The sequence below is a fragment of the Mixophyes fleayi genome, chromosome 7, assembly GCF_038048845.1.
Source record: "Mixophyes fleayi isolate aMixFle1 chromosome 7, aMixFle1.hap1, whole genome shotgun sequence".
Lineage (NCBI taxonomy): Eukaryota > Metazoa > Chordata > Amphibia > Anura > Limnodynastidae > Mixophyes > Mixophyes fleayi.
In genome coordinates, this window is record NC_134408.1 from 153,170,266 (window position 1) to 153,182,994 (window position 12,729).

General features: G+C 39.3%; 1 protein-coding gene across 1 annotated transcript; it reads right to left on the minus strand.

Moving 5' to 3' along the window:
- Positions 1 to 835: 835 nt before the first annotated feature.
- On the minus strand, positions 836 to 7,344 carry EN1 (engrailed homeobox 1). The gene is made up of 2 exons (XM_075178694.1): positions 6,564 to 7,344; positions 836 to 1,645 (listed from the first exon to the last, which is right to left on the minus strand). The coding sequence occupies exons 1-2, from the start codon at positions 6,931 to 6,933 to the stop codon at positions 1,329 to 1,331; spliced, it is 687 nt and encodes a 228-aa protein (XP_075034795.1). The 5' UTR covers positions 6,934 to 7,344; the 3' UTR covers positions 836 to 1,328.
- Positions 7,345 to 12,729: the final 5,385 nt, after the last annotated feature.

Here is a 12,729-nt window from a genome sequence, read left to right on the forward strand (position 1 = left end):
ATTGGTGGCCAAATTCCTCTAATGTTGTGCTACAAACAGCGGATTATTCGGCAATTAGGCATCATCATCATCATCATAATCATCATCAGTTATTTATATAGCGCCACTAATTCCACAGCGCTTTTATGAGGAAATATACTGATTTAAAATTACTTAATTTACTAACACAATACAAGACTAGTAGGATTCATGTCCCAAATCTGCCGAGTGGGGTTTATTTGTGGAGTCCGATATGGGTGTGTAGGGGGTGAGTGTGTGTAAGAAACGAGGCAGCGATTGGTGGGTGTGATGTATATTAGGTGAATAAGGGGTACATTAGGTGGGTGTGGTGTATATTAGGTGAATGAGGGGTACATTATGTGGTTGAGGGGTACATTAGGTGGTTGAGGGGTACATTAGTTGTGTCTGGGTTACATTAACTGGGTGCGGGGTACATTAGGTGAATGAGGGGTACATTATGTGGTTGAGGGGTACATTAGGTGGTTGAGGGGTACATTAGTTGTGTCTGGGTTACATTAGGTGGGTGCGGGGTACATTAGGTGAATGTGGGGTATATTATTTGTGTCTGGGGTACATTAGGTGGTTGAGGGGTACATTAGGTGGGTGCGGGGTACATTAGTTGTGTCTGGGTTACATTAGGTGGGTGCGGGGTACATTAGGTGAATGTGGGGTATATTAGTTGTGTCTGGGTTACATTAGGTGGGTGCGGGGTACATTAGGTGAATGTGGGGTATATTAGTTGGGTGTGGGGTACAGTGATTGCATGTAAGGTACACTGGATGGGTGAGAAATGAACCCTTAGTGAATTATGAAGCGTCTCCAACACCCCAGTCCCCGGAATAACAGCGCAGAGATTGTATTTCTCATGGAATAATCGGTTTATTATAAAATAAGTTACAGCTCCCTGTCATAGGACACGTCCCGCTCGTTATTTCAGGGCACATTTTTCTCAACATAATAAAATCTTTGGCTTGAAAGGACAGTTCTGCACCTCCATCCGGAGAAAGGTTTTTAGGGATGCTCAGAAACACGGGTGGGTGACCCACACTAAGAGGTACTCAACGGTCAGATGGGGGATCCACAAACACCCAGAAATATCATAGTAGACACGGGGAGCTGGGGGGGCTGGGGGGGCTGGCCCACCTCCCAGCCAAGAAAAGACTTTGCCCTTACCTGATATTACATCTATACAAGGTCAGTTCAGGGATATATAGAGATATTGTGGGGTTCACCCTCACGCCACGGAGAAATGAAGGGGGCAAATCTCAGTCATGCCTGAAGAAGTCCATCCCCCCCCCCCCCCCCCCAACCCACCCAGAAGAAAGTCCTCACTCACTGTCCTCCTTGTCCTGCACGGTGGTGGTCGAGTGATTGTACAGTCCTTGGGCCATCAGGTGCAGGGCCAGTCCGTTCTTTAGGCCAGATGCCTTCTTGATTTTGGCTCTTTTGTTCTGGAACCAGATCTTGATCTGGGACTCGTTGAGGTTAAGCTCTTGGGCCAAGGTCTGCCTCCTCTGCTCGGTGATATAGCGGTTGGCCTGGAATTCAGCTTTCAGCCTCTGTAGCTGCTCGGCAGTGAAGGCTGTGCGAGGCCTCTTGTCCTCCTTCTCGTTCTTCTTCTTCTTCAGCTTCCTGGTCCGGGGACCTGGGGGACACATGGGGGTTATTATACAGGAGTAGTTCTGTGATTATAGCTCTGTTATTACAGTCTTACCCTCTGTCATATCCTGTGTATCATCACCAGCCGGACTCATGTAATATTATTATAACATCATTATTAGTAGTAGTACTATTATTATTATTATTATTATTATTATTATTATTATTATTATTATTATTATTGTTATTAATATTATTATTACTATTAAATAAACATAGTACTAGATGGCTCCGTCTACCTGCTCTCTGATACTGGAAGTAATCACAACCTGCTCTGAGTCCATTTCTTTAAATATAATAGGTTTATGTATAATACTATCATCACTTAATGCTTTATTACACCAATTTCCCAACCCAAACACACATACACTATATAATAATTTCAATATGATATGGTAAATTACAACATTAACAATTCCTTATCATTGCTATTTTGTCAATGACGTTATGATAATCCGTCAGTACTCAGAGTCTATGTGTGTTCCTGTATATGTGTGGGGGGGTAGTTAGATGTACGCGTGTGTGTGTGTGTATATATGTGTGTACTTGTGTGTGTATAATATACAGGATACTATTAACTCATATTACACACATATTTATATGTATGTCTAATAGATAGATACACACACACACACACACACACACATATACATACATATACATATACATATACATACATAAATAGAGACAGACTGTACACTTGCTGCGTTCACAATTATAAAAATATTACTGGGTAATTTCTGGAGTTCATTTAATAATCGGATTCTCCCCATAAATGATTGAATAACTGTCAGAATCCCAGAGCGATATTTGGAAATATTCCTCTCCCAGGTACAACAGCCCGATTTATAATGATTAATATTATCTTGTAATTAGTAAATCACTACATGCGGAATCAGATAGAGAACCTCCAGCACATTGACAGAGTGTATAAAGTATAATCATTTCTACAGCACAATCCGCTACAATGTATCAATGTTCTCAGGAAATATTTACATGATTCTCTCTCTTATTCTGTTCCTTAATGGAACAAAATGTGACACAAACTGTGTAACAAAATATTTCTTCCTGACTGCGACAGAATGACAACCGGTTCAGTAGCATCAATTCCTGGTCGCAATATATGAAATTAAACAGTTCACATTACACAAATATGAATGTTTAACCACCGGATTTTAGCAATTTTATTATAACAGAGCAGTGTATACCGATATACTGTGTGATAGACCGTTACATGCAGTGATATACAGCCCCTCGGCGTTATATATAGATAATAACATATATATATATATATATATATATATATATATATATATATATATATATATATATATATATTTATATATATGCATACATATATATATATATATATATATATATATATATATATATATATATATATATAGCTATATCTTTCTATCGATCTATCTGTATGTATATATATACATACACATACATAACTACTGTGTGCTGGAACCTTTTATACAGATAATGAGCGTTATATACGGATAATAAAGGTGAGTATGTGTACAAACCGATAATGTGGTAGATCGTTATATACAGATAATGTGCAGTGTATACAGACACTGGGAGCAGTATATTACGGGGTAATAATCACAGTCCGCAGTTAATAGACCGGACATCAGCCAGAGTTAAATACAGAACAAAAGGAAAGTCCGAGCATGGGGAGCGATAGGATCCCCAGAGAAAAAATATCTCTCATTGTAGGAATAACAAAAAATGATTCCTGCTAAACAGAAGAAAAGTGTCTCGGACATCTCACTGCACGTCACCCGCTGCCAGTGACACCAGCACTGCTATAAACACTGGAGACTGACACCAGCACTGCTATGGACACTGACACCAGCACTGCCATAAACACTGGACACTGACACCAGCACTGCTATAAACACTGGACACTGACACCAGCACTGCTATAAACACTGGACACTGACACCAGCACTGCTATATACACTGGGCACTGACACCAGCACTGCTATAAACACTGGACACTGCTATACACACTGGACACTGACACCAGCACTGCTATATACACTGGGCACTGACACCAGCACTGCTATAAACACTGGACACTGCTATACACACTGGACACTGACACCAGCACTGCTATAAACACTGGACACTGCTATAAACACTGGGCACTGACACCAGCACTGCTATGACACTGGACACTGCTATAAACACTGGACACTGCTATAAACACTGGGCACTGACACCAGCACTGCTATGAACACTGGACACTGCTATAAACACTGGGCACTGACACCAGCACTGCTATGAACACTGGACACTGCTATAAACACTGGACACTGACGCCAGCACTGCTATAAACACTGGACACTGACACCAGCACTGCTATATACACTGGGCACTGACACCAGCACTGCAATAAACACTGGGCACTGCTATACACACTGGACACTGGCACCAGCACTGCTATAAACACTGGACACTGACACCAGCACTGCTATAAACACTGGACACTGACAGCCGCGCTGCAATAAACACTGGACACACACACTGACACCAGTATAGCCGGTCAGTCAGACAGGTTATAGGGGGATCTGACCAGTAACCTGGGCTGAGTAGAAGCTGCCACTGACAGACGGTTCTTGTTCCCTCCACATCCTCTCCCTGTTCCGGGGGCCCCGGTTCCTGTTTCTCTTTCTAGTTATATGTCAGATAATACTTGTGGTACACAGAAACCGCGTATGGTGCTATCATAATCTAATAAGCGGTGATATATATATATATATATATATATATATATATATAAATATAGCAGTTCATATCATATATCGATATGATAGTATACAGACCCCATGTGGATATTAAACTATAAACTGCGTGCATGTAATACAGCGAAATTATCATTAAAAAGAGCAGCGTTTAGAACCATATCACTACTATAGTATAATTATCAGTATTTCTACATATATCATTATGGCAATCTAAGAATCAGGGTTTCTAAATATATCGCAATTATAGTATAGTAATTACTATATTTAAGTATATTACTATTACAGTGTAAGAATCAGGGTTTATAAATCTACCGCTATTATAGTATAAGAATCAATATTTATTAGTATATTATTATTATAGTGTAAGAATCAGTATTTATAAATATTTAATTATTACAATGTACAAATTAGTGTTTATAAATATATCGCAAAGCATAAGAATAAGTATTTATAAATATATGACTATTATAGTGTAAGAATCAGTATTTACAAATATATCATTATTACACTGTACAAATCAGTGTTTATAAAAAAATATCGCTATTATAGTATCAGTCTTTATAAATATATCGCTATTATAGTAAGTATCAGTATTTATAAATATATTACAATTATAAGCAGCCGTGTTTACAGGTATATCGCTATGATAAGGAGTAGTGTTTATAATTGTATCGCTATTACAGTATAATGATGAATGTTTATAAATATATCTACATTCTAATATAAGGTTCAGTGTTTACAAATATATCACTATTATAAATCTATGTGTTTACAGGTATATAACTATGATAAGGTGTAATGTTTATAATTGTATCACTATTACAGCATCCGTGTGTCGCTATTATAGTATATTAATCGATGTTTTCAAATATTTCACTATTAAAGTTTTAGAAGCAGTGTTGAGAAATATATCTATATTATAGTATAAGTATCAGGGTTTGTAAATACATCGCTATCAAAAGGAACAGTGTTAAAAAATGTATCACTATTTATAGTATAAAGATCAATGTTTATAATTATCGCTATTATAGAGTAAGGATCAGTCTTTATAAATATAACACTATTATAAGTAGAACTGTTTACATCACTATGAAAAGATAAGGATTGGTGTTTATAAACCTATCGCTATTGTTAGAAGTAAGTAGACATGTTTATAAGTCTATCACTATTATAGCAAAATATCAGTGTGTATATATAACACTATTATAAGTAGAAGTGTTTCTAAATATATCGATATTATAGAATAAGGAACATTGCTAATGATCATATCACTATTATAGTATCAGTATCTCTAAATCAAAATCTATACTATAAAATTACAACGAGTATTTATAAATCCATCGCTACAATAGTAAAAGGTCCAGTATGTATATTTATGTCTACTTTAAATGATAAAAATCGGAGATCATAAATTTAGCTTTATTACAGTGTAAAGATCGGTATATATATATATATATATGATCAGTGTGTGGAAACACAACGCCGCTGGATTGTAAATTGAGGTAAATACAATGTTCTGATATTATAATATTAGGCAGAGAGTATATAATTACTAGGCGGACCTTATAACAGACATAACCCACAGACTTTACTTTCGTTCTGTATAAACCGGATGTGACCCCATGAATGAAGATCTGGGATAATAATAATAATAATAATAATAATAATAATAATAATAATAATAATAATAATAATAATAATAGTGGGTTCAGTGGTCGGTATAGAGGCTGCTCTGTCCCAGTAAAACGTCTTCTATGCCAATAAGTCAGTTATTTATCATCCAATAACAACATTTACAAAACATCCAGTATTTACCCCAAACCGGCCCCTGCTCATTACCAACTGTCCCTAATTCCTCGGGATAGTCACAGAATTGTCCCTATTTAACGTACTGACCAACTGCACAATACAATCTCTATTTCCTGCTTGCTGGATGTAACTTTCATTTATTACTAGTCTCTGTGATTTATAACAATATTTATTGGGATAAAGTATTGTGAGTCCCGATTATCACATGCAGAGCACATGGATGTGAGTCCCGATTATCACATGCAGAGCACATGGATGTGAGTCCCGATTATCACATGCAGAGCACATGGATGTAAATCCGACTTAGGAAGAATTAGAAATCGGGACACTTACCTGAGGAGGGTCGGTCCGAGTAGCGGGTACAATACACCCACGCCGGCCACACCATAGGGTCGTTCTTGTGGGCTGGGGGGGAAGTGTTTTCCACCAGGAGGAGCGCAGGATTGGGGTCACTCTCCTTAGAGCTTTCCGAGGTTGTATCAGAGTCCGGGCTGGGAGCGGGGTGACCCGGCCGGGTGTGGAGGGGGTTGACATTCTCTCGCCCGGGGGTCTCCTTTCTGCAACCGAAGTCTGGACGAAGAATATTATCTATGAAAAAGTTGGTGGTCCGGTGTGGGGGGGCTCCTGGGTGCAGGGGGGGAGGGGAGACCCCGTTATCCGGGTCACTGGGGGCTCCGGGACTGTGCTCAGTCTGATCCTCCATTGCGGCGCCCACCAGCCCCGGAGCCCACCCCAGCTGGGAGTCCCTTGGAGGAGTCAGCACCTACTGCACCCAATAATGTCAGCACCCCTCTCCTCACTAAAGAGCCCAATTCCTCATCACCCACAAAACTGTCAGCTTTACATGCAAGAGGGTGCACCCCCTGATCTGCCTGTACCCCCTGATCTGCTGCACCCCTGACTTCAATATATCCCCTGATTTCCCTGCACCCCCTAATCTGGTGCACCCCTGATCTGGCTGTACCCCCTGATATTCCTGCACCCCCTAATCTGGTGCACCCCCTGATCTGCCTGCACCCCCTGATCTGGTGCACCCCCTAATCTTCCTGCACCCCCTAATCTGCCTGCACCCCCTGTCTTCCTGCACCCCTGGCTGCGCCCCAGAAGCTGAGTGTAAGCGGGTGTGCGGGCTGGAGCTCCTCTCTCTCTCTCTGACTCTTTCTCTCCTTTTCTCTGCACTTTTTTTCCTCCAGCCGGAAGCATGTGAGACAGCTGCACGTGTGGGCGACCAATAGGAAGCCTGGAATCTCCCTGATATTCCTGGGACTGACCAATCAAAGGGCAGGGTTCTAGCTCCCTGTATTCCTGTCCCTGTAAATATCTATATCATATAATGCAACATAGTACACAGAATAAGATAATGCAACAAACACTTATATAATGCACCAATACACCACTTATATATAATGTTCTGCACCAATACATCAAACACTTATATAATATAATGCACCAATACACCAAACACTTATATAATATAATGCACCAATACACCAAACACTTATATAATATAATGCACCAATAAATCAAACACGTATATATAATATACTGCACTAATACACCAATACACCAAACACTTATATAATATAATGCACCAATACACCAAACACTTATATAATATAATGCACTAATACACCACTTATATATAATATACTGCACTAATACACCACTTATATATAGTATAATGCACCAATAAACTAACCACATATATAATATAATGCACCAATATACCACTTATATATAATATAATGCACCAAAAAACTAAACACATATATAATATAATGCACTAATACACCAAACACTTATATATAATATGATGCACTGATACACCAAACACTTATATATAATATAATTCACTAATACACCAACACTTATATATAATATGATGCACTGATACACCAAACACTTATATATAATATAAACACTTATATATAATATAATTCACTAATACACTAAACACTTATACATGTAATATAGTGCACCAATACACCAAACATTATAAATAAGATAATAAAGCAATACAAATACTTTTATATAAAATAACAATGAATGTATAAACTAAAAACTGAAATGTAATATTAAATACCATTCAATAATACACAAAACAGTTTTATATAATATACTTATATACCAATACACGCAGCGCTCATATGTACTATTAAAAAGTAATACGGTAAAACACGCAATACTCATATATAAGATAATGCTCTAATACACTAAACAATTATAATATTATTTAGTAATGAATTCATACGTTAAAAGCGTGTGCGTAATATTATTCAATCATGCAATAATACACATAGCACCTATAAATAATATAAGATAATGAACTAATACACTAAGCATTCATATATCATATTGCACTATCATGCAATAATAAATGCAGCGTTTTATATAACATTATAAGGTAATGTGCTAATACACACAGAACTTATTTATAATATAATGCATTCAACAACAACACCAGGCACACACAGACACATAAATATATATATAAATAATGCACACAGATACATTAAGCACATACAGAATATAAGGCACTAATACAGGCAGCGCTACGTGTACAGAGATACCAAATTCTGACATTTAACTCTTTCTTCTCCAGCAGAACCAACCCCCCCCCCGCACCCTTTCACTGCTGCAATGTAAATTCCCACGGAGTCTTGACAGGGACGCTGGGTATATAAATAAGTATTAATTCCATATATTACTGCTAGTAGCAGATTTTACATTACATTTAGTGTAATGTTACATAAAAGTTATATCTACGGCGTTAATTGATTATCATTCAAACACCGACCAGTCAGATAATACTAATAATGTCGATAATAAGATGTAGATGTAGATGTGTATATATATATATATATATAGGAATATGTATCACCCGAGCTCAGTGTCAGCCGCACTAACTGTCATCTGATGTTATGGCTGAAATAAGGTTATATCACATTGGTGTGTTTACCCTCATAAAATCTATCTATCTATCTATCTATATATATATATATATATATATATATATATATATATATATATATATATATATATATACATTATACATCGTTCACCTTACAATACTACATTATACACATAACATTATACCCCGCTCCTTATATACTGAACATTATACATCTTACATTATAAGTCGTACATTATACCCCACTTATTATATAATGTACATTATACACCTTGCATTTAAATTGTTAATTATACTTCGTACTATATGTACTGTACATTATACCCCACTCATTATACACCGTACACTATGTACTGTACATTATACCCCACTCATTATACACCGTACACTATGTACTGTACATTATACCCCTCTCATTATACGCCGTACATTACATTTTGTACATTATACATCGTACATAATACTGCGCTGCTTTGCACAGATTCTATTGGGAAGATTCATTACTTCAAGTAACAATAATTATAACAAGGGAAAAGTCTCTGGATCTCACAGCACCGAGTATCCCCGGCCCGTAGTATAAAGTGTTCTCGAATTACAATAAGAAAAGAGGATCTAGATCTACACCCAGAACAATCCCTGATGCTGGTTTTGAATATGTCAAGTGGAGATTATATTTATGAAGGAGACTCTTAGTATCAGCAACTCATACATGTATAATTCCTGAATATTACAATGTTCAATTGCATGTGACTTGCCAACCTGTAGCCAACACACACACACACACACACACAGATATACACACACACATATACACACATACACACAGATATACACACACATATACACACATACACACACACACACACACACACACACACACACACACACACACATACACAGATATACACACAGATATACACACACACATACACACATACACACACAGATATACACAAACACATATATACACATACACAGATATACACACAGATATACACACACACACACACACACAGATATACACACACACACATACAACACACACACACACACACACACACACACACACACACACAGATATACACACACAGATATACACACACACACACACACACACACAACACACACACAACACACACACATATACACACATACAACACACACACACACACACACACACACACACACAGACACACAGACACACAGACACACACACACACACACACACACACACACATTTAGTCGGTCCAGCTTATTATAAAATATATTACACTTATTCACGTCCTTTCCAACCTATCTTTGGTTTGTTTAATGATTATTTTCTGAAATGCTCCCATAGTTTGATAGTCAGATATAATTATAACTGTAATATGTATTAAGTCACCGAGAGCCCCCTCCCCATATAATGATCACTGCAATGTGTATTCATCGCTGTCCCCTTCCAATATGTAACCCCCCCCATACACTGACCCCCCCATACACTGACGCCCCCATACACTGCCCCCCCTTACACTGCCCCCCCATACACTGACCCCCCCCTATACACTGACCCCCCCATACACTGACCCCCCCCGCATTACTGTGCGCTGAGAAGTGAAATCTTCATCCCACAGGTAAATTGTAATTAGCCCCAGCAGGGGGCGGGGGGCTGTTATCTCTCCAGCAGGAGAAGGGCTGCGGCAGATAATTTATAGGATTTAATTACTCTCCATTCCGCCTGATGAGCGCTGCGTCCATCACAGCCGCATTGTGCGCTCCATCCCGGCGCTGATAACGCAGAGCCGCGGCCGCACCAGTTACACAAATGACTTTATTGACGGCTGCAGCCGGTGATTCATTTCCCTTTCATGTATCGGGAGCGGTAATGGGATGATAAATGGCCCTTTTATTCCAGCGCACAATGGACCCTCCCAGCCCCTGGCCCCGAAATCCGTGTTAACCCTCTCTGTACTGGGACACAGCTGTGGTGTATGCGGGAGAGGGGCCCCGGGGGTCTCACTGGCACCATAGCGGACCCTCAATCCACCTAAACAGCTCAGCTGTCATCACCCCATTCTACAGACAGATACAGAGACCAGCAGAGCAATAGTTACATTGTAACACAGCATAATACTACTACTACTACTACTACTACTACTACTACTACTACTAATAATAATAATAATAATAATAATAATAATAACAGATACTTCGCCAGTCACCTCAATCTGCTCTTCAGCATTCAGGTTTGTGGAAGTGAATCCTATCCCTATCTAGGGGGATCTCTGAGGAACAGAGTTATCAATGCTCAGGAGGCTGAGATATTATACAATCAATTCTCCACCATCCATAATCAGACAAATAATCTAGAGCTGGATACAATGTTACTCTTTGCTGGATACAATGTTACTCTTTGCTGGATACAATGTTACTCTTTGCTGGATACTATGGTACACTTTGCTGGATACAATGTTACTCTTTGCTGGATACAATGTTACACTTTGCAGTCATCCAACAAGAATCACTCCGAGGGGAGAGACGCTCAGTTATCTGGGAGGTCACATAAGGCCCCAGAGTAACCGTCTATAAGGAAAACACTGGACAAGAGCAATGTTCATGGGGGATACTGAGAATTAGAACAAAGGTGCCCAAAAATAACCTTCCGCCTGTCTGTAAAGAACCTGGGGATACAGGAGGATATTCTTCAGAGAGGTTAAAATGAAAAACTAACTCATAACAATAGAGCCAAATCCCAACCGATATGCACAGCGATGAGAGTGCTGCCATTTGGGGAATCTTGGAGGCATCAGGACGTCTCGTTATTGAGGGGACTGTTCTGGGTTGTTAACAATCAGATACATTTTAGGAACATTCCTTATACAGTTTGATGAGCGGAAGAGCTAAAAGTTGTTGTTGAAAACTACACTTTAAGAAGCTGAAACAAATCACACAGTAATTTCTTATGTTCAAAAACCAATTTGTAAATAAATTTATCAGTGTGAACTGGGAATAAAATATTTACAAATCAATATAACAAATGTGATTGGTCCAATATTTTGAATAATTAAGCAAATTAATCTGTGGGATAATTGGTCATCTGTAATGACCAGAATGTGTCTCTCACAGGACAATGATCTAAACACTCCAGAAATGGAGGAGAAATGTTACATGCTAAACATATTCTGCAAATGATATAATATACCTGTTGCGTGTGCATCTGTATGTAGCTGGGTGTTTATGGCTCTGTATCTCTGCATCTCTCCGGGGTCCTAAGGAAACGAGACCCCTAATCCCAGCATATGTCTGAATCATAAACCCAATTTACTCTACAAAACCATCTAAAGTCCTAACAGATAAGAATTTACCTCAATTCCTACAAACATGAGAAAACCCCAAAGCAGCGTAAACTGTACAAGCGTAAGGGGCTGCCTGGGCTGGGGGGCAGGGGGGCTGCCTGGGCTGGGGGGCAGGGGGGTCTGCCTGGGCTGGGGGGCAGGGGGTCTGCCTGGGCTGGGGGGCAGGGGGGCAGGGGGGGCTGCCTGGGCTGGGGGGCAGGGGGTCTGCCTGGGCTGGGGGGCTGGGGGTCTGCCTGGGCTGGGGGGCAGGGGG